We start from the raw sequence: 27,757 nt of genomic DNA, 5'->3' as shown, positions 1-27,757 counted from the left end.
GAAGAGGCTATTATTTATAAAACTAAAGACGTATAAATAATCTGTATCTTAATAGTTGCAGGGCAGTTAAACAAATTATAATACCATGTCATAGTGGGAACAATTTGCAACCTTATCCAATATGAAAAAATGCTTTAAAACAATGTTAAAAGACTAGAGGTGCAAAAAAAAAAGTTGGACATGAAGTGCAACCACAGGTCCGAAAAGCACATGAATCAAAGTTCTTCCAAGAATGAAATCTGAAAGAACAGCTCACCACAGTATGAATTGTGGTTTCCTTGATGTGGTGGGATATGCATGTGGAGGTGGCTCAGGGATGCATGGGATTCTTTTCCTTCAACTTTTCCATCTTTTCTAAAATTTCTGTAATAATTATGCAAAGTGAGATTCTAAAAAATGAAAGAGCAAATGTATTATGATGGGGGGAATGAATTTTATTTTTAAACCTGTTTCACAAAAGATTTGAAAGCAATAAACTTTTTTTTAAGCAAATAGCTGTGAAATAGCTTTGAAAGTTAAAAAGCTTCTGTTGAGGCAATAAGCAGAACCTTCTATTTGCTGGCATCACTTCAAGGAGTGGCAATTTGATTTTGTTTAACTGGCATATTGAAAAATCCCCAAGAGAAATCGTATTAGGAAGAATGTCCCAGGCACCAAACTTCAGAACTGTGGATTTGAGGTGAATGCTTCAAAATAGTAATGATGCTTAATTCATCTCTTTTGACCTTCTGGGAATCGAGGTCTCAGTGATTTAGAGCTGTGCTCAGTAATGTCTGCTGAAGCAGCACCAAAGAGAGATTCATCATCAGACTCACAGAGGCAATGGCCATGCGGGCTCCTGTCTGCTGGGGTCCCTTTAGGAGGATGCAGCCCACCCTGGACCTAGAGATGGGGGAGGAACTACTCCTTCCCACACGGAGCAGAGAGCCTTGGATCTGAAATAAGAGGGATTGAGTCATTCTCAGCTGTAGGGTAACTCTCAGTGTGACCTTGGCCAAGCATTTAACCTCCCTGGGCAATGGTTTGCTCACCTGTAAAATGGGGATGATGACATTTATCCTCTACTTCACAGGTCCTATGAGGAACAAGGTGGGATGAGGGAATGAAAAGATTCTATAAATTTTAAAGGATTCCACAGACGTGCGGAATTGTGGCAATATGTGATGTGCAAGGCATTTCTGAGTTTTGGCTAGCATCCGGGGCCTCTGAGGAAGCTTCTGAGTACATCTATACACCCTGGGCTGAACAAGTAATGACAACGGCAGCAATACCAATAATAGCTAGCATTTGGGGAGTACTGTATGCCAGGCATTCTTCTAAGGACTTTACACGTATCACCTCATTTTAACACTTAAAACAACTTCATGATAAAGTAGGTACCCTGACATAGGTACTATAATTGTCCCCATTTGACAAATGAGGAAGAGGCACAGTGAGGTTAAGTAGCTTGTCCAGGGTCACACAGCTCGCAAATGGAGAAGTAAGACTTGAATCCAAGCAGTCTGACTCTGGGGCCTAATAGAAAGCTGCAGATATTTTTCTCTGACATACAAAGAGGAGGGGTTTGGGATATTTACTAATGTTTATTAGTTGGTTGTCTTAGTTTCTTCTATTCAAGAGCTGCTGATGATCAGGTTTGCTTTTCTTTGAGTGTTGCAATTAAGAAAATGTGCTGGCAGGCAGTGACCAGGACAAAGTGGATGGTTTCATGACCATGGTTGGAAATGGGTCATGCCTGTAGCTAGGCTGCTGGTGGGAAGGCTTCCTTCTCAGTGTCTCTAGCAGTCAAAGGAAGGAAGTGCTGAATGGAAAAAGACTGATTATGATTACATTACAGGAGTAGTTTCAGGGCCACATTGGGAGGGCCTTTAAATTTGACAGGAGAATATTTCTTTATATATAATGTATTAATTATAATATATTTATATATATAAAATATATAATTTATATGTAAAGAATACACACACACACACACACACACACACACATATATATATAAAGTTTATTTCTTTATCTTGAGAGCAAGAGAGAATGTGCAGGAGGGCCAGAGAGAGGGAGAGAGAGAGAATCCCAAGCAGGCTTTTCACAGTCAGCACAGAGCCTGAAGCTGGGCTCCATCCCAGTGTGAGATGGTGACCTGAGCTGAAACCAAGAACACTTAACCAACTGAGCCACCCAGGTGCCCCTGTGCCAATTATTATTAAGTCTGATATTCTTACAGGAGTGAGTGCTTTCCAGTAGCTTTGAAAACCATGCTATTATCTAAACCTGGCACAAACCAGCCTAGTTTAAAATATGTGTCAATTGTTTGTGGAATGGGGTTCATGTCTCCTTGAGAAGGGAAGAAATGACTCATTTTAACTTTTCATTATTTTGAGGATCTTCAGCTTGCTTGCTTTCACTTAGTTCCAACATAAATCCATCTCTGCTCCCCATCTATCTTCACGCAGAGCCTCCTTAAGTCTCTTACCATTTAAACTACTTCCCTTTAAATTTCTTTAGGTTACTAGTTCCTTGGTGGCATACACTATCAAAGAGAAGGTAATTGTTGGCTTGTCCCTAGAATGAGTGATATGTGTGTGTGTGTGTGGGGGGGGTTATGTGGTTTTTTGGGGGGTATTTTTGGTTTTGCATTTTTGTGTTGCTTTAGAATGAGTGATATTTGGGGGTGTCTGGATGGCTTAGTCTGTTGAGTGTCTGATTTTGGCTCAGATCATGATTTCACAGTTTGTGGGTTCAAGCCCTGTGTTGGGCTCTGGGCTGACAGTTCAGAGCCTGGAACCTGCTTTGAATTCTGTGTCTCCCTCTCTCTCTTCTCCTCCCCCACTCATGCTCTGTCTCTCTCGAAAATAAAAATACTCATTAAAAAAATGAAAAAAGGAGAATGAGTGATACTTGTAATATTCACAAATGATACCTCTTCAGGTATCCTTGTGCAGAGAAACACCATTGCCTTTCATCTCCCCCTCTAGTATGTAGGATGTATGATAGCTTTTTGTGCTTTTTTTTTTTTTGAAGATCATTACTGTATTTGTCAGCAAAGAATAGTTCATATCATTCTAAGTAGAATAAAGTTAACAGTTTTGGATTGGAGACAGGGGTGGATTGAAGAGTCAGTAGGATTTCATTGAGAAAAAAAGAATGCAGCAATTTGAATGGAATGTGCATTCTTTTTTTTCCTTGAAAAATGGGATTTAAACAGAAGGGTTCAACCTATTTCATAGCAACATTCCACTGTGTTTGCTGCTATTTGCTGCTGTGGCTTTGCTTCCACTCTTGCAAAGCCCAATGTTCTCTTCAAATAACTTCCTCTGAGTCCCAGGTACTATGTTCAGATTTTTATTTCACAGCTTCTCTGTGAAATTCCAAACAAACATACTGGCTTGAGCTTCTTTTTTACTGTCTTGGTGGTAACTTCTCACCATCGTTTCTGCTATTCTTTAGTCGTGGTACCTCATGCTCCATCTCTGCTTATACACCCATTACACATTCCCTTTCTCTCTACCTCTATTAGTTTTTTTATTGCTGTGTAATAAATACCAAACTTCCTGGCTCAGAACAACATGCATTTATTATTTCCCAGCTTCGATGGGCACAGCTTCTTTGGATCCTCTGCACAGGTCTTAGAAGGCCGCCATTGTGGTATCAGCTGGGCTGTGTTCTCTTCTGGAGGCTTGGCTAGAGAACAGTCTACTTCCAAGTTCACTCAGGTTGCTGGCAGAATTTATTTCCTTGTGGCTTCCATCTGGAAGGCCCTGGATTTTTGTTGGCTGTCAGTGGGAGACCATCCTCAGCTCCGAAGGTTAGCTCATGGTTCCTGGAGACTGCCTGCAGTTCTGGAAGCTACGCACAATCTTTTGCCACGTGGGTTTTCCCAGTATGATCTCTTAATTCATCAGGCCATTAAGGACAGCAAGTCTACCAGCAAGATGGAGTCTTAGATTATATAAACACAGTGGATATCCCATCACCTTTGCCATATTATATTGCTTAGAAGCAACTCACAGGCTCTGTTCATACTCAAGATGAGTCACACAAAGGCATGGCCACCAAGAGATAAGGATTATGGAAATACTGTGGAGTGTGTCCCCCACACTCTCATATATAACTTCTATACCAAACTTCTGTTTCACTGCCTTTTTTAAAAAAGTGTTTTAGACTTTCTGTAATTTGGTTTTGCCCTACTTCTCCTAATTTACTTTTCCCTTCTTAATAAATCTACCTCTCATTTCCCTCTCAAAATTTTTTCTTCCCTTTCCATCCCTTCCATGATACAGCATTAATTAAAATAGATACATTTTATTTATTAGCATAGACATAATTTTAAAATCTTGTGTATAAAGCAAAAGTAATTTCCATTGAAATAAAGAGTTATTAACTGTGTTTTGGCTTCTGAATTCTTTTGAGAAGCTAATTAAAGCTATAGAAATTCACTTCCCAGGAATGAGGGACACAATCTTGTATTGTTTCAGTTATTATTGCTGCACAGCAAACCGCCCATAGCTTCATGTTGTAAAATAACAACCATTTTGTGGTTTTGGGAATCCAGACAGAGCACAGTGAGGATGTCTTGTTTCATGATTCCTGGGGACTCAGTAGGGAAGACTGAAACAGCTAGGGCGACTCAAGTGGTTAGGGACTAGAATTATCTGGAGGCCTCTTCATTCACATGTCTGGTGCCTGGGCAGGGATGACTGGGAAGCTTGACTCAGCTGAGACTGTTGACTGGAGTACTTACACGTGGCCCCTCCACGTGGCTTGGGCTGTTCACAGAGTGGTGGCTGGTTCCAAGAGGGAGAGTGAGGGAGCATATGGAAAGCAAGCCTTCCAAGTGGCCAAGTGAAAGCTGCCTGGCCTTTTGTGATGGTAGCCTAGGAAGGCACATGGCAATGCTTCTGCCCTACTCTATGGCTTGAACGGTCTCAAGCCCACTCAGCTTCAGGAGGTGGGGACATAGACCTCACCTCTCAATGGGAGGCATATAGGAGAATTTGCAGCCATTTAAAAAACACATACAGGGGCATCTGAGTGGCTGAGTCAGTAAAGCGTCTGACTTTGGCTCTGGTTATGATCTCATGGTTTGTGGGTTTGAGACCCACATTGGGCTCTGTCCTGGCAGCTTGGAGCCTGGAATCTGCTTTGGATTCAGTGTCTCCCTCCCTCTCTGCACCTCCCCAATTCATGCTCTGTCTCTCTGTCAAGAATAAATAAACAATTATGCTGAGCGAAATAAGTCAGGCAGAGAAGGACAAATACCACGTGTTTGCACGTATAGGAGGATTAGGAGGAACTTAATGGAGGACAAGGGGGAGAAGAAGGGGGGAAATAGTGGCGGAGAGGGAGAGAGGCAAACCATGAGAGACTCTTGAATGCTGAGAACAAACTGAGGACTGATGGGTGTGGGGGGGAGGGGTGGATGGGCATGGAGGAGGGCACTTGTGGGGATGAGCACTGGGTGTTATATGGAAACCAACTTGACAATAAACTATTTGTAAAAAAAATAAATAAATGAACACTAAAAACTAAAAAGGGCAAATGCTTTAAAAAAAAACCCCACATATATATACAAACACAAACATCCTTAAAGGACTATATTATCCTGAACTCTGAGAACTGAAAGGGATCATAAAAAATGATCTATTTCAGTCATCCACCATGGCTCAACTCATTTTTACAACTGTCTAGTCATCCCATGCCTAGACCACTTCAGGGTTTTCTTCTGGTCTCTGTTGTCATCCATTCACACCCCTTTCCAGTCTGTTCTGTTCTTCACTCCGTAGCCACAATACTTGTTCTGAAACACAGATTTGCTCCTGTACATCACCCACCCTCACCTCACCACCTCACTCCGCTCCACTTCAAACCAGATTTTCTAACTTCAGCTCCCTTGGGCTTCTTTGTTTCTGTCAGATAGTTCTAACATTTTTAGACAGTAATGGAGAAAACTCTAGAAGTACCCGTTCTTTCTTTTTTATTTTTACCTTAAAATATGACTTAAGGGTACATAGCCATCTCTGGGGTCATCAGCATCATCAGCACTGTAGAACCATGGAAAGGGGAACCAGAGAATCATCAAGCAGGATATTGTTTCTCTTCCTGAGCATGAAATTTCTAGCTTTCTGATCAGTTATGTTCTTGTCTCTTTTCCTGTGGAGCTTGACATCTTGTGCCCTCTCCCCTTGCCTTTCTGCCTGCAGCTTCATACAGGAAATGTGGGTGTGAATAGTCTCCTTTCTCTGTAGATGCTTGTAGTGACACTGGCTCTTGTGAGGTGTCTCTAGTCCTAGGTTGGGTGTGAGTAGTTTTACTTTCAGAAAGAAAGATACCACTGGTGTCGTCTTTCCAAACACAAGCAACCTTATTCTTCTGTTGGAGATGACTTAGGGTCCTAAGAACATATTTGCATCAAGATTCACAGTCCTTTCATTTTGCCTTTTGAGTTCTTGGATGAGGTTTATGTTGGTGTCATTGGCCATGGCAGGTAGTAACATTCATCTTTGATTTTGTATTTTGAGTTTCACAGTCCAGCCCTCGTTGGTGGTACAGAAAAAAAAAAAAAAAGATTTAAGGTACACAGATGTCTTTGGCATCTTTGCTTAGATATAATTTCATCAGAGACTATGGCTCCCAGCCCCACCCTGTAGGTTAGCTATAGTGTTTACGTATCTGTAATTACTTAACCTCATTGTCTAAATATGTTTAATGAATCTTCTGTGCTGGGGTGGGAGCTCTGTGAGGTCCCAGTGATGCCTGTCTTGCCCATTCCTTCTCTCCAGGACCTACCACAGCAGGCACTGGATGATCATCCAGTGCCTGACTGTGTGGTATTTTGTTTGACAGGAACAGACAATCTACAGATAACAGTCAGCCCAACCCCGGAGTCATTTCCTCATGGGAAATTGTTACCGATTTCACCAACATGGCCTTTCTCAGAAGTCCCGTCTTCCGCAGCAGTGGCCAGAATCAAGAATGTGCTGGGACCCTCCCCTGACAACACTAGCGTGCTGCAGTTTGCCCGAACATCTCCACCCAAAACACACCGCAGAGCCCGGGCTCATGGGGACTTCTCTTCTTCCCCTTACCAAGGAAGTGGACACAGCACCTCCCTTGAGCCTTCCAAGGATTCCACCGAGTCTCTGGTCCAACCAAGACCTCAAGGGGGAAAGGATGCATCCTTTGTGTCAGGTTTGCCTCACACCAGCATGCTCCCCTCATTGTCCACTATCCCATTTCAGCCAGTCTGGGTAGGGACTCCTTCCATTTCAATACAACATTCCCCCAGATCAAACATTGTTGCATTTCTCCCTCCACATCCATCCTCTTCATTGGCTTCTGACTCACCTCATTCCATCACCTTTTCCAAGCCACCTGAACAACCCACCAAAGTGCCTTTGTTCCCCCAAATAGCTCCAATTGGCTCCTCTTCAAGTCAGAGCATAGCTAATCCCCCACGCCCATTTGCTGGGGAAATGAACCACACTCTGTCCAAAAATGCCCAGGATTTTATAGGTATCCCTCGTCTAGGTCTTTTTGGATACTCAACAGTGGAGCATCCTGAGCTGGCCCCCACAGAGGATCCTCACTCAGCAGGCTCCCCCACACCTGAGTTTTTGAGCTCTGTGGCAGAACTGTCCCATCTGTCTCTCCCACCCCCAGTGCCTGGAAGTCTACTTCTGCTTCCAGATGGAACTCCCTCATGGTCAGTGTTGGAAGTGGCTTCAAGACATACATCCACACAGCCAGTTGAAGCTGAGGTGGCTGGAGGAGTGCACAGTGGGGTGACTTTGCCACTTTCTAAGAGTGTGGCGGCCACAGCAGTGACCCAGGAGGCTGTGTCTTCACTTTTCCAGACTGCAGAATCAGTGGCAGTGGAAACAACCAGCAGAAAGCTAGCCCTTGGTACTGCAAATGACGTCACTAACCCACTGCATTTGTCAGGAGCTCCAGAGAATTCTGAAGGGCTCCTCCCTTCAGTGGAACACACATCTTCCTCTTTGGCACCTTCTACTCTGTCTCTCACTACAGCCCACAGAGGGCAAGCCATCCTTTCTGGGGCATCCGACAGCACATCAGCAGACTTTCCCTCTGCTCTCACCTTCCTCCAGCTGGCACAGAACCATGCCTCTATTTCCACTGTGCCCAAGATGCCAACTCCTCAAAAAGGGGGCAGTGGTGGAACCCCTCCGACTGCAGCTACAGACTTCCTCTTCTCCAACAAATTTCCCAATCTTCTTTCCACGACCTGGGCATTTCCTCTGCAGAAAGAAGATAGTGTGACAGATGGTTTAAAGAAAAACGAAAAGGCAGATTTGACAGTTGATCTCCAGACCCTTCCAACTAAAGAGATTCCAGGTCTTCACACTGTAAATGGGTTCAACTCTGCTTCTAGCACGGATCATATTTCATCTTTCTTCATCACAACACTAAAAACAAACCTCCTTCCTTCAGAGTTACCTCTACCTTCCAGCCCCTCTGTACAAAGCACCCAGACTACGTTCCCATCCCCTAGCTTGTCTGACATCAAGCCAGAGACTTATGCAGCTGTGATAGACCATTCTCAGTTGCCAGTTTCAACTTCCCAACAGGTGACAGCATTTCCCTCATCCACTGAGGTCTATGATTTCTCAACAATGAGACATGTGAAAAAGCCAGCAACCACAGATGTTTTCTGGAGTTCTCTTTCAGCAGAAACTGGATTTCTCTCCACAGAGCCAATGATATCTGGCTTGCAGCAGCAAACAAATTATGATTTAAATGAGCACACAATTAACTCCACCAGTTGGGAAACTCATTCAGCTTCAACTCCTCCTCCCAATGGCTCAACTTCAGCTGCCAGTACAATAAAATCTTTGGATTTCAGAGATACTACTGGGCATTCAGTGACTGCAGAAGGCTCTAACATTCAGCATCCAGTCCTTGGTACAAGCACCAACCAGCCTATTCAACAGTCAGAGATTACCATGGTTGGAAACCATACAGACTTCTTGTCAACAACCATTAAAAACTATTCCAGAGAGTTCCAAACAGCTGAGATTGAAGATTACCCATCCACAAGCCAACATGCTGTGTCTCATCCTCATCTTCAACTGCCTGCACATTCAACACATGCTCTTTCACCAGCCTCTCCAAGTCTGACTTCCACAGCTAGCTTGCAGGAAATGCTTTCAGATGGAACAGATACAATTCTCCGAATTTCCAGTGACATCCATCCATCTCCTGTGATAAGTGCTTCCACATCATTCCAGAGTATCTTGAAATATCACTCTACTGCTGAATCTCCTCCTCTATCGACCAGGGCCCCATCCAAAGGGCTGCTGGCTTCTCAGCACCCTGAGAAATGGACAGGTGCAGCCACTCATGCAGGTAGTTTGTTTCCCCGTACCCCCCAAATTAGTATGACTGCTTCTGTGGACAAGCATCTTCAAGCTCAACACAGATATCCAGTTTTGCTTAGAAGGAGCAGACACACACTTTTGGGATAATGAATGAGTTAGCCGCCCCAGATAGTCATGCCCTTGATCCTCTGCTAACTTGATTGTTTTGAAAGTACAGTCTCCAACTTACAATGATTTGACTTACGATTTTTCAACTTTATAATGGTGCAAAAGCAATATGCATTCAGTAGGAATCATACTTTGAACTTTGAATTTGGACCTTTCCCCAGGCTAGCAAGAAGTGGTACACTCCTCTCTGATGAAGTTGGGTGGGGCAGTGAGTCAGAGCTCCCAGTGAGCCACGAGATCACGGTGAACAATGTTACAATTATAACCGTCCTGCACCCGTACAACTATTCTGTCTTTCAGCACCGTATTCAATAAATTACCCAAGAGAGTCAACACTTGAATATAAAACAGGCTTGTGTTAGATGTTTTTCCTCAACTGTAGGGTAATGTAAGTGATATGAGCACTGTTAAAGTGGGCTGGGCTAAGCTAGGATGTTTGGGAGGTTAAGTGTATTATGTGCATTTTTGGTTTCTGATATTTTCAACTTATGATGGGTTTATTGACACATAACCCCATCGTAAGGCGAGGAAGATCTGTATTCAGAACTTAAATGTCCTTATTACCAACCATAAATTTCTTTCCACCCCAAACCCCATCACAGGTTTCTGCCAGTGGCATTCTCATTATGGGTAATTGACTTAATGAACCTAGAGCTGTTTTCCCTAAATCCCCGAGCAGAGACTTTTCACCCCAGCAAACTCATAAGTTACATCCATTCATCACAACAAATGACATGTGTACTGTAGGCCAATGACTTTGCTTTTTCCCTTTGCAGTGGATCCCTCAGTGTCGTCCAAGGCAGAACCAACAGCAGCATCCGCTGCCACGTTGTTCCTGGGGAAATCAAGTCCACCGGCGCTGTCTGCAGCCCTGATTGCCAAAGGCACTGGCAGCAGTGCTTCGGCCATGGCCTCAGCATTAGTCAAGAGCAGTTGGACCACTGCCCTAGCTAAAAACGTCACAAACAACACAGTACCTGGCCCAAGGACGACACCAGGGGCACTGCATCCGGCCTTCTCACTCGCACCAACCTACATGTTTTCAAGAACAGCACACACCGTGAGTGCTCATACAGCCATGCAAGGGAACACGGGCACCGCCTCTGGCCTGTTGTCCACAACACACCTCCCCAGGAAACCACAAGCCATGCACACAGGCCTCCCAAACCCCACCAGCCCGGACATGCCGAGGACATCCACCACACGCCCACTGACAATCACAGCAGCCTTGACATCCGTTACTGCCCCAGTAAGGGCCACCCGGTTGCCACCTTTGCTGGCAGAGAATACAGATACTGCGTTGACTGCTGTGGTCACAACTGGCAAAATGGCATCCAACCTGGAGTGTCAGATGTCCAGTAAGCTCCTGGTGAAGACAGGTAAGAGTCCACTGTCCTGATTTTACTTGAAAGCGGCCAACACATCTTGGTCTCAGAGATGTGGCAGAATTATTTGAGTTCTTTGAGATTGGTGGTTCTCAACCAGGGACAGTTTGACTCTTTCTCTCCCAGAAGACATTTGGCCATGTCTGGAGACGGTTTTGGGTGTTTACAACATGGAGGGTAAGGAGGGTGCTGCAGGCATGAATGAGACAGAGACCAGAATGCTGCTAAAAACCCTACAGGGCACTGGGTAGTCCTACAGCAGAGAATAATCCAGCCCAAAATGTCCCAGTGATGAGGTTGAGAACCCCTGATCCTTAAAAAGCAGCAGAGAAGAGGAGGGAGCTTTACATGATATGGATTCTAGGCCCGGGATCAGTCCCGATATCAGAGGCTCTAGGGAAACCTATTCTGCCAGTAAGTCTGAGAAAACAAACATGTAGCAAGTCTTGCCTATAGAGCAAATCAGTGATGTCTCACATGAATAAATGAAATGATTAGTAAAATACCAAATCTTAGAAACTCTACAGAATTCAGAGAGGCGTTTGTGATGTATTTTCTCGGTCAGCAGATAGTAGAAGTACAGCCACACGATGTGGGTGCCCAGGATTTCTTTTGATGTTGAAAAAGAGGCCTTGAAAAATTGGGTGGGATATGCTATCTCTTTAGCCCCCACCTCCCAGTTGCAGCAAAGCAGGCCAGGAAGGCACAGGGTGCTTTTAATAGTGTGGTAGTGTTTGCTATAAAAAGCATTTGACACAGTATTTGAAAGAGCATGCCAGTGCTGAAGGCTCGTGTCCCGCCTTCCTCTTCACCCCACAAAGGATTAAATGAAATTATATCTGGAGACATACCCTCTTTGCAAGTGGGAAATTGTGAAACTAGGCATAGCACAAAGTATAGTATCTCTTTCTATTTCTCAAGATATTATACCATCTGGTTTCCCACTCTCCCCCCGTTGAGAGGCAGGCAACCCTAACCACCTAGATGCAAAGTCTGGAACATTCTCCCCCCTCCTTCATCATCACCCCCTTCACCCCATACCTGGTCAACCACTGGTGCCCTTCCATCCTACCTCCTGGACTATCCCTTCTGTCTTCCCCAGTGGCCACTTCCCTAGTTGACACTGTCATCATCACTCAATTTCTACAACAACAACCAAATTTATCTCTCTGCCTCAGACTATCCCCCCCTCCAATCTGTTCTTCGTTTGCAGCCAATGGAACTTTCTAAAATGTATGCCTTTGCTGAAAACCCTTCACTTCCCATCACCCTCAGGACCAAGCCTAAACAGGTATCCTGAGGCTTCACTTCTCACCCCTGTGTCTTTTCACTTGGTCTTCTCTCTGCTGGGAGTGGGGAGGGAGGTGGTGCCTTTCCCCTTGACCTAGCATACTCCCCTTGTCCTTCAGGACTCAGTGTAAGCATCAAGAAACCTTCCCTGATCCCCACCCCATTGCCCAAGTCCGAGCTGGATCCTCCTCCTGGGGCCTCCAGTGGCATTGTAGGCTTCCCTTAAAATAACACCTGTCATATTCGATCACAGGTGCCTACCTTCCACCGCAGCTCTCTAGCCCAGTCTCTGGCCCACTTGTGGGGTGGGGACTGCATCTTCCTGATTCAGGGGTGTTTTAGGCTGCAGGAGCCAGCTCAGGGCCTGCCCTTAAGCAGGCTGTCAGGGAATGCTGTTACAGGAGTTTTCTTGCATGCAGCAGGCACTGCTGAACCCCGTTTTCAAAGTCAGAGTAAGCATTGATCAGACATGAAGTGTAGCCAGCATATTAGCTCTCCCCACTAGGGTCATGCAAATACTAGGTTCTTCCTTCTTTGGACTTGAGTGGGACCAACACGGCTACTACCCCAGCCCACTGCTCTCATTGGTTGGACCTGTGCTCACTAGCTTTCCTCAGAACTTGTAGGGGGTGGATGGCGGAGAGGAGAGGAAGGATCATTACTTACCCTGATTACTGTGCTTTTGTTTGGCCCCACAGTTCTCTTTCTGACCCAGAGGAGAGTGCAGATCAGTGAAACCTTGAAGTTCAATGTAGCCAGAGGGCTCACGCAGGCATTGCGGAAGGCTTTCCACCAGAATGACGTCTCAGCTCACGTAAGCCTCTTGCTTTTGTGATTAGACTAAGCCGCCCACATCTTCCTCTTGGTCCCAGAGGATGCTAGATTATTTTCCTCCTCCCTGAGTACCATAACCATACTTGTCAGAAGTAGAATCTTTTTTTCATTTTGGCAAATAGCTAATGTGTGGTGACCGGAGAAAAAGGTCAGATTTTGGGATGGAAAATTGAGGTTAATTGCCTTATGTCTAATCTTTTTTGTTTTCAAGCCTGGATATACTGTTTTGAATGTCCTGTTATCCCATTGTTTAGGGAAATTTAATATTGTGAGTGTAATTTTCAAGAAACCATCCATTGCTTTTCCCTTTATCTCCCTCAGCATTGTAAATAGTGATTTATTTCTGGACATTTAAAAATTATTGTAAATTGAGTCCAGCTTTGCTTAAATAGCCAGCAGCAGACAGGGAAATGAACATTTTTTCCCCTCCAAACACTTTAATGTGAAGTACTATTTAAAAACTTCAAGCTGATTGTGATGGCGTATCCAAGTGATGGAAGCCTTGCTTTACAGTCTTTTGGACTGACTCCAAGTTTCAAAGTCTAAATATGATTGGCAGTTGGTAGACAACGCTTCTCACTACTTAAAAATATTGCTCTGGCGTTTTCCTTTGATGTTTTGTTCTACAGCTGCATTCGGTTTTGTGGTCTCCAAGACCACACCAAGGACTAGGAATGAGGTTTGGTACATAGTTTATCGGTCACTGTCAATCTCTTGTATCTAATTCTGAGGGGGTGGGGGGGAAGAAAGAAAGAAATGCATTTCATGAGAGGCATCTGTGGTTTCTTCACCAGAAACTTTATTTGAAAGTTGAAAATGTGAGTATTTCTATTTGGTCACCTGACATGTAATTTTCACTAAACTTTAGTCATTTGTAAACTACTCAGTTTTTTGCCTTTTCTGTATACCATCCCAGACCACTATGACAATTAGTTATGAATTCAGTTTTTTTAGATTTTATTTATTTACTTTGAGAGAGAGAGAGAGTGAGAGCGAGCGAGCATGCAAGCATGGGTGGGGGAGGGGCAGAGGGAGGGGGAGAGAGAATCCAAAGCAGGCTCTGCGCTGTCAGTACAGAGCCCAACATGGGGCTCCATCTCATGAACTGTGGGATCATGACCTGAGCCAAAGTCAGACATGTAACCAACTGAGCCACCCAGGTACCCCATGAATTTGGTTTTTGAAAGTTGGCTCCATTAAGTTCCTCCTAATCCACCTATATGTGCAAACATATGGTATCTGTCCTTCTCTGGCTGACTTATTTCACTCAGCATTTGGGGAGAGGGAGGGAGGCAAACCATGAAAGACTCTTGAATGCTGAGAACAAACTGAGGGCTGATGGGGGTGGGGGAGAGGGGAGGGGGGTGATGGACATGGAGGAGGGCACTTGTGGGGATGAGCACTGGGTGTTATATGGAAACCAACTTGACAATAAACTAAAAAACAACAACAACAACAAAAAGTCGGCTCATTTTTAAAAACGTAAATACATTTCTTTTGAAAGGATGTTTGATGATGCTCAGCATCCCTCCTCATCAGGGAAATACAAATCAAAACGACACTGAGATACCACCTCACGCCAGTCAGAGTGGCTAAAATGAGCACATCAGAGAACGCGAGATGCTGGCCAGGATGTGGAGAAATGGGACCCTCCTACAGTGTTGGTGGGAATGTAAACTGGTGCAGCCCCTCTGGAAAACAGTGTGGAGGTTCCTAAAAAATTAACAGTAGAACTCCCCTATGACCCAGCAATAGCACTGCTAGGAATTTACCCAAGAGATACAGAAATGCTGATGCATAGGAGCACATGTACCCCAATGTTCATAGCAGCACTCTCCACAATAGCTAAAACATGGAAAGAGCCTAAGTGTCCATCAACAGACGAATGGATCAAGAAGATGTGGTTTATCTATACCATGGAATACTACATGGCAATGAGAAACAATGAAATCTGGCCACGTGTAGCAACATGGATGGACCTTGAGGGTGTTATGCTGAGTGAAATAAGTCAGGCAGAGAAAGACAAATATCATATGTTTGCACGTATAGGAGGATTAGGAGGAACTTGACGGAGGAACAAGGGGGAGAAGAAGGGCGGAAATGGTGGGGGAGAGGCAAACCATGAGAGACTCTTGAATGCTGGCAAAAACTGAGGACTGATGGATATAGGGGTGGAGGGGGGATGGGCATGGAGGAGGACACTTGTGGGGATGAGCACTGAGTGTTATGTGGAAACTAATTTGACAATAAACTATTTAAAAAAAAAATGAAAAGAAAAAAAAGAAAGGATGTTTGATATTACTGACATAAGTAGAAATCAGGATCATCTGCCACAAAAGATAATCCTAAAAATGAGAATAACGGTAACAGCTCATTAAATTCAAACTAGACATTGTTGCTTACAGAAGGCTCTAAGGCTGATGATGTCCCTTGTGTTCCTTTGTTTAAAAATATGATTAGCAAGCATTAGAGCGGTGTTAACAATAAGTAATCCCCAAACTAAGACTTCCTTGGAGCAATTGGGATTGGAGTCACTTTCTCACTGGGTGGTCTGGTGGTGTTTAATGCTGTGTCCAGGTTACATCCAGAAGTATCTCTTGTTTCACCTATAGTCATCTTGAACACTGCCTTTAGGTCCCAGAGTGGCAGCGAGCACACAGTGTGGAGGAGGCAAAGCACACCCAGGCTGTTGCAGAATCAGTTTCCTTGGTTTCTTTCACAGAAACACTTGACATTACTAATGGAAATGCAAGCGTCAGAGTGTGTGGGGAGAGGGAAACATGTGTTTACAACATGCCAGGGAGGTGTCTGGGTGACTTAGTCAGTTAAGCGCCCAACTCTTGGTTTCGGCTCAGGTCATGATCTCACGGTTCGTGATTTTGAGCCCCACATCCAGCTCTCTGCTGACAGGACAGAGCCAGCTTGGGAGTCTCTGTCTCCCTCTCTCTTTGTCCCTCCCCTGCTTGTGCTCTCTCTCCCTCTCTCAAAAATAAATAAATATTTTTAGGAGCACCTGGATGGCTCAGTCAGTTGGGCATCTGACTTCGGCTCGGGTCATGATCTCACGGTTCATGGGTTTGAGCCCTGCTTGGGGCTGTGTGCTGACAGCTCAGAGCCTGGAGCCTGTTTCAGATTCTGTGCCTCCCTATTTCTCTGACCCTCCCCTGCTCATGCTGTTTCTCTCTCTCTCTCTCAGAAAAAAAAGAATCAAAAAAATAATAAATACTTTAAAAAATCCCCAAACCCAGAAAAACCACCCTGTTATAAAACACTAAGAAAGCAAAAGAAAACAAGAATAAAATCTATAGCCTCAAAATCTTCCAGTTGGGTCATAAAGAGTTCAGCACATCAGTGTCCCTTAGGACTCAGTGTTAAGAGAGACTCTATATAGCTCATCCCCATCCCCACCTTGGCCTTGAACCAACCTACAAGCCAGCTTTTAGAGAGAGGAATTCACCTCATTTATTACCTGATCCCCTGTCCTGAAGGAGCCCCCACTTTGTCTATCAGTTCTGCCTTTTAATTTTCATAAATGATACGAAGTATAATAAAGCTGTTCTTCCCAGCATTTCATCTCTGAAAATCTCTTTTGCCAGCTTTCTCCTGTTTGCCTTCTTGAGTGACCATTGGTACTCAAAAGATTATACTGAAGTAATTTAAGGAATCAAGAAAACCTGGGGCACCTGAGTGGCTCAGTCAGTTGAGTGTCCGGCTTTGGCTCAGGTCATGATCTCATGGTCCGTGAGTTCGAACCCCACTCAGAGCCTGCTTCAGATCCTCTGTCCCCACCTCTCTCTCTGCCCCTTCCCTGCTACTCTCTCAAAAATAAACAAACATTTTTTAAAAACCCAGAGATTTAATTCTGTTCCATGTAGGTGTGATATAAATTGTATTTTTGTATTGTTTTGCATTCTGATATTTTGAGACTTGCCAATCCATGTGTGTTTATTATTTTTTAATTTTTAAAATGTTTTTTATTTATTTCTGAGAGAGAGAGAGAGACAGCATGAGTAGGGGAGGGTCGGAGAGAGAGGGAGACACAGAATCCAAAAAAGGCTCCAGGTTCTGAGCTAGCTGTCAGCACAGAGCCCGACGTGGGGCTTGAACCCACCAACCACAAGATCATGACCTGAGCCGATGTCAGATGCTTAACTGACTGAGTCACCCAGGGGCCCCACCAATCCATGTGTGTTTATAGAGCTATTAGAATATTTGTTGAATGAGAACATCTTATTCCCCAGCCTTGGTAAATAACAGTTGTGGTTCTCATACCAAGAAGAACTTAAAGCACTGTGGAAATAAACACTGAGTTCTTTGGGCCTGTTGTTTTGTAGGTGGACATTCTGGAACATTCTCATAACGTCACAGTTGGTTATTATGCTACCAAAGGGAGACTGGTGTACTTGCCTGCCGTCGTGATAGAAATGCTGGGTGTTTATGGGGTCAGCAATGTCACGGCGGATCTGAAGCAACATACCCCAAACTTGCAGTCAGTGGCAGTTCTTGCCTCCCCATGGAATCCCCAACCTGCAGGCTACTTCCAGCTGAGAACAGGCAAGTACCTATCCATTCTGGGGCCAGGGGCAGTACCAAGAGGACACCTGTTTAAAAAGATCAGTGCCAGCTGCTCCATCATCTCTTAAAGTCCTTGTGTACTTTCCTCAAAGGGCCCTGTTAATCAACTGTCCAATTCCCTGCACATGAGCCTAACCTTCCCAACCCTGGATTTATTAGAATTGGTCCTTCACTGGGGCTTTCCTTCCCAATTTATATAGTTAGTACTTTGTGAGCAACAAGTACTGTGTTTTTTATTTTTTCCCCCATATTACCAGTGGATCCTGGCAAGAGCTAAGCATCCATAAAATCTATGCTTTGGAGCAACACATTCTAGATGCCACTGAATCAGAATCTCCGAGTTTAGGCATTGGAGTCTTTCTCTCAAGTTCCCTTGTGATTCTGACCATCTTGTGGTTGGTGAACCACAAGGATGGAGAAGCCATCGAAATTCAAAGACCCCATCAACTTTTTAAAAATAATTCTTGGAGCAGATGTCTGCATAGACCAACCAAATGGTCACTAAGCCCTTTGCATCAGAAGGAACCTCAGGTTTGATCATGCTTTTAACTCTTCTCTATTATAAATCATTTTAAGAACCCCTTCTGGCACTACAACCAACCCTTGTCAGTCTTTATGTGCCTGATTTCTCTGATGTCAAATCATGCTGTTTAATGTGGTGACTGCTGTTAAGTCCAAGGAACTAAGACACACAACTTTAATGAGCACGGATTGATTACTCCCATTCTAGTGCTGCAGTTTGTGAGCCAGTCTGACAACATCCAGTCCTGCAAGTTTGCTCAGACGATGGAACAAAGACTGCAGAAGGCCTTTCAGGATGCAGAGAGGAAAGTCCTGAATACCAAGAGCAACCTGACAATTCAGGTAAGGAGGAGGGCACTTCTGCAATGTAGTTGACAGAAGCCAACCATGATGCAAATGCTGGCAAGGCAACTGGCTTCCCTATTCCAAAGCTGCCTGGTGTAAATGTAACTTTGTACTTTGGGCGTGTGATGTAGACAGGAAGAGGTGCCACTCTGGGGCTGCGGAGTCGAGTCGGTCCTGGCATTGATGAGGATGCTGGAGTATGGGCATGATAGCAGGGAGGCTGTTTTGCTACCTACCTGCTATGGTTTGAGATTTTATATTTATTTTCCCATGTGAAGCTTCCTTGGGCCTTCCCAATACATTTGCTATTTTAAAAATGAAACTAGATATGCTGTAAAAGATATAGTCTCATAAAATGAAGAAAATGTCTTATAAAATGAATCCATTCTAAATAGCTGACTCATCAAGTTTTGCCTATCCTGTGATTTGCATTGCATTATTTTCTTTTTTTAAGTTTATTTATTTATTGAGAGAGAGAGAGATCACACAAGCAGGAGGGGCAGAGAGAGAGAGAGAGAGAGAATCCCAAGTAGGCTCTGCACTCAGGGCTCAAACTCACAAACCTTGAGATCATGATCTGAGCCGAAATCAAAAGTTAGATGCTTAACCAACTGAGCCACTGAGGTGCCCCTGCATTGAGTTATTTTCTAGACATCCACATGCACAATCACCCTAGTTTAAACAAACACACAGACACACATACTTGGGGCTTACCATATGCCAGGACTGTGCTAGGTGTTTTAGAAATATTTTGCTGCATAATACTCAAGACATCCTCCTGAAGTATTATTATCATCATTTCACAGAAAAGGGAACCAAGAGAAAGGCTAAGAAACTTCCAGAAAGTCACATGGTTGGTAAAGAATGGAACAAAGATTTGAGTAAAAGCCCATAATCTTAAGGGAGACTGGATGGCTCAGTCAGTTAAGCACCTGACGTTGGCTTAGGTCATGATCTCAAGGTTCGTGGGTTTGAGCCCTGCATTGGACTCTGTGCTGACAGCTCAGAGCCTGGAGCCTGCTTCATATGCTGTGTCTCCCTCTCTCTCTCCCTTCCCCCACTCATGCTATGTCTCTGTTTCTCAAAACTGAATTAACATTAAAAAAAGCTTTTAAAGGCCCATAATCTTATTCACTGTGCTATACTCTGAAACTTTTGGGAAACACATGAATTCTTTCCCAGGAAAATATTACTCCTAGTATACTGTATTTCAGTTTACTGGATTTACAGTAGACATGCTACTAGAAGCTTTTCTGAGACCCACTTTTTGCAATTATATAGCTAACATCCCTCTAAAGACAGATGCTTTTTAATGATATTCATACAGCCCCCAAATTTCTCTGATTAACTGTACAACTCAGTGTCTCTGATTTTACTGAACTAAATCCTTTGCAATTAAACCCAGTGGTTTTGAAATTGACATTTAGCATAAGTGAATTATCAGCAAAGCCAATATGATGTAGAAAGCATATAATTTAATTTGAACAAGTAGCTTTCCTTTTCTAGATTTATCCAAATTGTATATGGAAGTATCTCACTATGATTTGGTTCATATTAGATTAAGATCTAAAAACATGTCACAAACACAAGATTTATGTAAGAAGTATGACTCAGCTCCCTTGTGGGAGGTTTTTTTCTTTCTGATTGGATTTGTGATCCTCACAGGTGCATGATTCTAGTTATTCTAGTTAGGACTCAGCAGTAGGGCATATACTCTGATTGTATTCAGGAAGCACAGACCCATTGCATGCCTGCTATTTATCAGGCACTGGGAGAGACATCAAGATAAATAAGCTGACTTTGGTCTTAAGAAGCCTCTCTTGTGCTGTTGTATGATAGTAATGGGCCATGAACTTAGTAAAGCAAGTAGCAAACTTCCCTTAGAAAAGACTATAACAGACAATTTGAAAACTGCATTTACATTTTTTTTATTTTATTATTTTTAGAGAGAGAGAGAACATGTGAGTGGGGGGCATGGAGAAGGGTAGAAGGAAAGAGAGAGAGAATCTTAAGTAGGCTCCATACCCAATGTGGGTCTCAGTCTCATGACCCTGTGATCATGACCTGAGCCAAAATCAAGAGTCAGATGTTTAACCAACTGAGCCAACCAGGCGCCTCTGCATCTACATACATTTTAGATGCTCTTGAACATTTCAGCAGCTCTTGAAATGAATGAATAATTGGGTGAATTGTTTTATTAACCCTATTTCACTTTTTGCCATGGCTGACAGGAATTCCAGAACCAATTTGTTGCCTGGATTCTGGAACCCTATATGCAAAGGCCCCTATATCATGCATATATTAACTACATGCTAACCATCCCTCTGGGGGTGTCTTTAATCCCCCTGGGCTTGTTCCCTGGGCTGGTTTTATAATTAATAACTTTCCATTTTATGATATTAAATATAATTTAGAGGGCAGCTTGGATTCTTTCTGGAATAAGACCACATAAATATTTAATTAATTTGTTCACAGTGTCATTGAAAAGTGACTTTTTTTTTTTTTTTTTTTTTACTTGTGTAGCATTGGTATTAGGGACTAGATTACAGTAGATTTGATGAGGACCTTTTTGGTTGTGAATTGAAGCATATAAGACTTAAACAAAAAGAAGTGATTGGCTCATATAGCTGAAAAGTTCACAACATATTGCCTTCAGGCCCAATTTGAGTCAGGTGCTTATATGATTTCTTCATGAAGTTCTCTCTTTTATCTTGGCCTTGCCTGGATTCCATCATCTTCAGGCCCTTGGCCTCTGAAAATGGCCAAACCTCCAGGTTTGCCTCATCCTTATTGCTCACAGTCTTATAGAACCAAAGTGCCTTTTTTTGTGGCATTCCAGTAAAAATCCTGGGATTAGCTCTCATTGGACCCACCTGGACTATGTGCCCATTTCTGGAGCAGTAACTGTGGCCAAGGAGAGAAAATGTTCCAATCAACTAGGCCTGGCTATGCCCACTCCTAGAGCTTGAGCACATGAACCCAATTGGAGAGGTGTTTGCCAGAGGAAATTATGGTGCTGCCGTAGAAGAAGGGAAGATGGATTCTGAGTAAGCAAAACAACAGCATTCCATTCCGCTAGCATTTTTTAGGTCTGATTAGCTAAATGGATTGTGTCATGAGTGAGTGGGAAGTAAGAGATAAGGTCAGAAGCCACAGGAATCTAAGAGTAAAGAGATAATGGGAAAGTGCCCCCTATAGAGGCTGCTTGTACTGGGGTCAGGATATGATTTTCAGGGAACATTGACATGACCTTAGTTCAGGCCTGTGAACCTCTTCTTATTTATGAAACTAATTTTAAGCAGCCACCAAGAATGGTCACACTTTTCTTAACTATAAAAATGAGACTTAATAGACCAAAAAGGAAAAAAAAAGGACAATCTGTGCTTATGAATTGGAAGACTTGATATTGTTAAGATGTCAGTACTGCTCAGAACGATCTACAGATTCCATACAATCCCTATTAAAATCCCAGTGATTTTTTTTGTTGTTGTTGCAGAAATAGAAAAACCCATCCTAGAATTCATATGATTCATATGGAATCTCAAGGGACCATGAATGGCCAACACAATCTTGAAAAAGAAAAACATAGTTGGAGTTCTCGTGCTTTCTGATTTCAAAACTTACTACAGAGCTACAATAATCAGAACAGTGTGATACTGGCATAAAGACAGACATATAGACAAATGGAACTCAAGCAAAATTGCAAAAATAAATCTTTGCATATGTGGTCAAATGATTTTTGACAAAGGTGCCAAAACCATTCAGTGGAGAAAGGACAATCTTTTCAACCAATCGTATTGGGAGAACTGGACATCCACAAACAAAAGAATGAAGTTGGACCCTTATCTAACATCATATACAAAAATTAACTTAAGTGGATCAAAGATCTAAACATGAGAGCCAAAACTATAGGACTCATAGAAGAAAACAGAGGAGAAAACTTCATCTTACTGAATTTGGCAATGATTTCCTGGATATGGCACCAAAAGTATAGGCAACAAAAGAAAAAGTAGTTAAATTGGACTTCAGAATTAAACACTTTTGGGGTGCCCAGGTGGCTCAGTCAGTTAAGCTTCTAACATCAGCTCAGGTCATGATCTCATGGTTTATGGGTTTGAGCCTCATGTTGGGCTCTGTGCTGACAGCTCAGAGCCTGGAGCCTGCTTCAGATTCTGTGTCTCCTCTCTTTGCCCCTTCCCCACTTACTCTCTGTCTCTGTCTTTCAAAAATAAATAAATGTTTAAAATTTTTTAAAAAATTAAACACTTTTGTAGATCAAAGGACACAATTGATCAAAAGACAACCCACAGAATGGAAGAAAATATTTGCAAATCATATATTGGACAGGGAATAAATATCTAGAATATATAAGAACTTCTACAGCTAAAAACATAAAAACAATCTGATAAAGAAGTGGGTAAACAGCTTGAATAAACATTTCTCCAAATAAGATATATAGATGATCAATAAGCACATGAAAAAATGTTCTACATGACTGATCATTAGGGAAATGAAAATCAAAACCACAATATACCACTTCACACCTATCAGGATGACTATTATAAAAAAGAAAAGGGATACTTGGATAGCTCACTTAGGTTTAGGTTAAGAGTCGGACTTCAGCTCAGGTCATGATCTTGTGGTTCATGAGTTTAGGCTCAATTTTGGGCTCTGTGCTGACAACTCAGAACCTGGAGCCTCCTTCAAATTCTGTGTCTCCCTCTCTCTGCCTCTCTCTCTCTCTTTCTTTCTCTCTCTCTCTCTCAAAAATAAATAAACATTTAAAATTTTTGAAAAGATAAAAAATAAGTGTTGGTAAAAATATGGAGGAATTGGAACCCTTGTGCACTGCTGGTGAGCTTCTCAAATGGCATAGCTCTGTGGCAAATGGTATGGTGGTTCCTTAAAAAATTAAACATAGAATTACCATATGAGCCAGCAATTCTACTTCTGGGTATATACCCAAAAGAAGGTAGGGACTTGAACAGATATATGTATACCCATGTTCACAGCAGCATTATTCACAACATCCAAAAGGCAGAAACAACCCTGGTGTCAGTGCACAGAAGGGTGGACAAGAAATGTGGTATATACATCCAATGGAATGCTATTCATCTTTAAAAAGGAAGGAAATGCTGACATATGCTACCACATGGACGGACCTTGAGGACATTATGCTAAGTGAAATAAGCTAGTCACAAAAGGACAAATACTATATGATTCCACTTATAAAAGGTGTTTAAATCTGTCAAATGAATAGAGACACAAAGTAGAATGGTGTTTTCAGGGGCTGGGTAGAGGAAGAAATGCAGAGTTGTTTAATAGGTACAAAGTTTCAGTTTGGGAAGACGAAAAATTTCTGGAGATGGATGGTGATGTCCACACAACAGTGTGAATGTGCTTAAGGCTACCGAACTGTATACTTATAAGGGTTAACATTATAAATTTATGTATATTTTTGCCACAGTTTTTTTTTAGAAGTTATAACTTACCAGATCCAATGTAGTTTCTATAGAAGTATTCACACTGCAAGTTCTATAGACATCTTTGAGATCCACTGAGATTTAGTTTTGTTGAAAAACAAAAAATAGAATGTTCACACTAGAGATAATGGTCAAAAAGTTATTTTAGTTATTATTTTTTAAGGTGACAGTATGGTGAGGTCTTTTGAATTGTTCAGAAAGAAGCACCTTTATTTTTGGTACACTGAGAAAGAGGCATGAATACCTGTGGCTCAACCGCATTCCAAAAATATTTTCAGAAAGGAAAGAGTTGACCAGAAACATTGACTAAGTGTATCATTAATCATGGGACTATAGATTCTGTGTTAGAAAATTGCATAGCAACTTCCAGGGGTGCCTGGGTGGCTCAGTCGGTTGAGCATCTGACTTCAGCTTGGGTCATGGTCTCATGGTTTGTGAGTTGGGGCCCTGCGCTGGGTTCTGTGCTGATGGCTCAGAGCCTGGATCCTGCTTTGGATTTTCTCTCTCTCTCTGTCTCTCTCTGCCCCTGCCCCAACTCTCAGTCTATTTCTCTCTCAAAAATAAAAAACATTTAAAAACTTTTTTTAAAAAAGAAAATTATATAGCAACTTCTACTTATGGGGAAAAGTGAGAAATAATGAGAAGAAGCTATTCTTGACAATCTTTTTAAAAATAATGTCTAAAAGGGAAGTCGCAGGGATATTTATGTCTGAACACACAAAGGTCTTGGAAAGACAGGATATCAGTCAGCTCCTTGCAGGAAAAGAGGGCACACTCAGATACAGGTAATTTGAAGAAAGTCTAATAAAAGGGACCCTTTGCAGAAGCATGGGCAGGCTCTCGGAAGACCACAGGTGAGTGTAGTAGCCAAGGCTGTAAGTGTTAGGGCCTTATAGGGCAAGGGGAAAGAGCAGTTATGGGAAGCAGAGGCCAGAGCTGCTCCCATAAGCACCATGCTGTGGGAAGGGAGTCCCTGACACACCAGTTCTCTGACCCCACTCTCCTTCCAGTCTCTCACATCCTCCTGAGCTGCTTTTAGCTGAAACCAGAGGGAAGGGAGCCCAATAAGTAGTCCACAAGTGTCTGCCTTTGGGGGCTCCGAGCAAAACCAGGGCAGGAGTGGGTGGCAAGTGAATCTGGAAGGGGAGAAGACACAGAACAGACCCCAGCACAGAACCCCATGCTGTCTCACCAAATTAAATAGCTTCCTACTGCATTTGTTTTTCAAATCTCATCTGTGGGATATTTTTGTCCATACATTGACCCAGAAAACCACATTTTCCAGTAACGAGAAAACCGACTTAAACAAAATTCAAGAAGAAAACCACACGATCTCCTAGTAATATTTACATATTCTATATTGAATTTAATAGGTCACAAGGAAATGTAATCATTCTCTAAAGAGGCTATTTTATATTTCTGAATTCCTTTTGTAATCAGGTTTAATCAGTCTGTTCACTAGTGTGGTGATCAGCTGCATAGAAACCTCAGCGTTCCCCCCAAATTTAACACAGGCTTTCTCTGAGCAGTTGAGCCCTCTTAGATTTAACATTTCTATGCTCTATTTTGTATTTTCAGAACCATAAATGTAACCTGAGACAGTTTAGCCCCTGGAATAGATAGACATACCTGGTTAAAACCTGAAGTCAGACTGTCTGGGTTCAAATCCTAGCTACAAAACTTATCTATTATCTATGTGATCATGGGCAAGTCTCTTGATCATTCCAGGCCTCAGTTTGCTCCTCTATAAAATGGAGCCATAACTAGATACACTTCATAGGGTTGTGGTGAGGATTGAATGAGATCATGTGTCCTCCGCACGATGCCTGGCACTCAGCCAGCAATCCATAAATGACGAATATTGTTATTCTTGTCTTTTCCTTGCTTTTCTTAACCTCCCTCTCATTCCTGCCCTCAGCTTCTGCTTAAACTTCTCCTCCCATGGCTTCCATGAAACAGACCCTCATCTTATTTGGCATGTCTCCCTCCCCTTTCCTCCTGTGTCGATTCAGATTGTGAGCACATCCAACGCCTCCCAGACAGTCACCTTGGTGTACGTGGTGGGCAATCGGAGCTCCTTCCTCAATGGCACAGTCGCCAGCAGCCTCCTCCGCCAGCTCTCGGCTGAGCTGGTTGGGTTCTACCTCACCTACCCGCCGCTCACCATTGCCGAACGTGAGTATGTTCATACCACACAGGGATGCTGCCTTTTCCCCCTTCTCTTGGGCCCCCTCTCCATTTGACAAACATGTTTTGTGCCAGGTACATACAAACTCTTTTATCATGAAACAACTGAAGTTGGTGATAAAACGGGGATTGACTTGATAACAAGCGTATTGTGCACTGAACAAAATCATTTGCTAGGTGCCTTTACTGTTCCCATTTCTTACATCATCGAATCCTCACGAAGCACCCTATAAGTAGTACAGAATGAGCCCCACTTTGTAAAGGAAAAAACTGAAGTCCCAAGAAGTATAACAAGATGCTCACTGTCACAGCTAATGAGACATGGAACCTAGGGTTTGAATCCAAACAGTCTGCCTTTGAGCTTACAGTAACTGCCCTGCAGGGCTTCTGTCCTTGTGGCATTCTGGGTTGCTATGGTTTCCACCCACTTGTGCCATCAGCAAATCCCAGGCCTTCAGCCCTTGCCCTGGTTATAGATACCATAATGCAACTCATTTGCAATCAGCATCGTGACTTTACTAGATGAAGTCCCCATAGCAGTCTTGTGGCCTCCTCTTTCTCTGATGTTTCAGTTATATAATCCTCATTACCATGCAGCAGGCATAGACTCCAAAGACAGTGCAGCCTACATTTTGTACCCAGACACTTACTTGGTAGCCAAAGGAAGTCAAGATTTGTGCTCTTAAATGTAATTGTTAATACATTTCTCAAGGTCACTGGTCAAGTTTTTTTCTTAAACCCACAGTAGCAAAATTGTTTCTATTTCCTTCTGTGGTGCGTTTGATACTGTGAATAAAGTTATGTGTGTGGATACTTAGCACACAGTAGCCACTAAGAATTTTTCTGACTGTTTAATGACAAGATTTTGCGAATTTCCACATAGTAAGGAAAGATGACTCTGGATTTTGTGGAAAGAACGATGTCATGAAAAATGGCATTATGCCACACGGCGGCATGTGAAGAATTTATTTTATTTTCTCTTGATATTCTGATAATAACAACAATTAAGATTTATTGAGCACTTACTATATGCCAGGCACCGTGCTAAACCCTTTACATGAATTAGCGCTTATGGCCACCATACCTATGAAAAAATCGGGACTGTGTGTCACAAATATTTGGCTAATAATAAACCTAGTCCTTGACCCTGGCAAAATCCATTTGAGAGAGGATCGTTCCTAAAAGTATTAGTGATGGTTGGATAGTTTTTACAAAGAATGCTATAGTTAAGACATGTTCTAGCTGTGAGTTTTGATAATGAAGATGTTCCACTTAGGAAGGTTTTGATGAAAAATCAGAAAGAGCAGAAATTTACAAACCCTAGAAAACTCTTCATCTGAAAGTCAGCCCTTTACTAAGTATTTTACTTTTCAGAACAGCAAAATAGTTTTGGCCTGTATATCCTGGAGATCCCAAGAATTATAAAGCTGAATTTAACTTTTTGATATTTTGTTACATGTGTCCCTTTTCCTTAATAATATTTACATATAAAATCTATGAAAGTAACTTGCTGTGTTTCTTATTTGTTTTAGCGCTGGAATATCCCAACCTTGATATATCAGAAACAACCAGAGACTATTGGGTAATAACAGGTAATGTCTTATTTTACTTCCTTTCCTGCCTCTCAGGTCGG

General features: G+C 42.7%; 1 protein-coding gene across 4 annotated transcripts in view; it reads left to right on the top strand.

Moving 5' to 3' along the window:
- The window catches only part of KIAA1549L (KIAA1549 like), a 254,572-nt gene that overhangs the window by 125,199 nt on the left and 101,616 nt on the right, over positions 1-27,757 (top strand). For 2 of the 4 annotated variants that reach the window (XM_077772816.1, XM_077772818.1), the window contains exons 1-7: positions 8,919-9,363; positions 10,280-10,882; positions 12,877-12,992; positions 17,347-17,566; positions 18,318-18,451; positions 25,950-26,112; positions 27,657-27,716. In XM_077772816.1, the coding sequence (XP_077628942.1) occupies positions 8,961-9,363; positions 10,280-10,882; positions 12,877-12,992; positions 17,347-17,566; positions 18,318-18,451; positions 25,950-26,112; positions 27,657-27,716 (1,699 nt within the window). In that variant the 5' untranslated portion in view covers positions 8,919-8,960. Of the gene's footprint in view, positions 1-6,840; positions 9,364-10,279; positions 10,883-12,876; positions 12,993-17,346; positions 17,567-18,317; positions 18,452-25,949; positions 26,113-27,656; positions 27,717-27,757 lie in introns of those variants that run through there. The other 2 variants (XM_077772817.1, XM_077772815.1) reach the window with 2 other exon arrangements.

This window comes from Crocuta crocuta, unplaced genomic scaffold (genome assembly GCF_008692635.1).
Source record: "Crocuta crocuta isolate KB4526 unplaced genomic scaffold, BGI_CrCroc_1.0 scaffold382, whole genome shotgun sequence".
Taxonomy (NCBI): domain Eukaryota; kingdom Metazoa; phylum Chordata; class Mammalia; order Carnivora; family Hyaenidae; genus Crocuta; species Crocuta crocuta.
The sequence above is the reverse complement of the archived record's forward strand: the minus strand, read 5'-3'. Positions and strand labels throughout refer to the sequence as shown.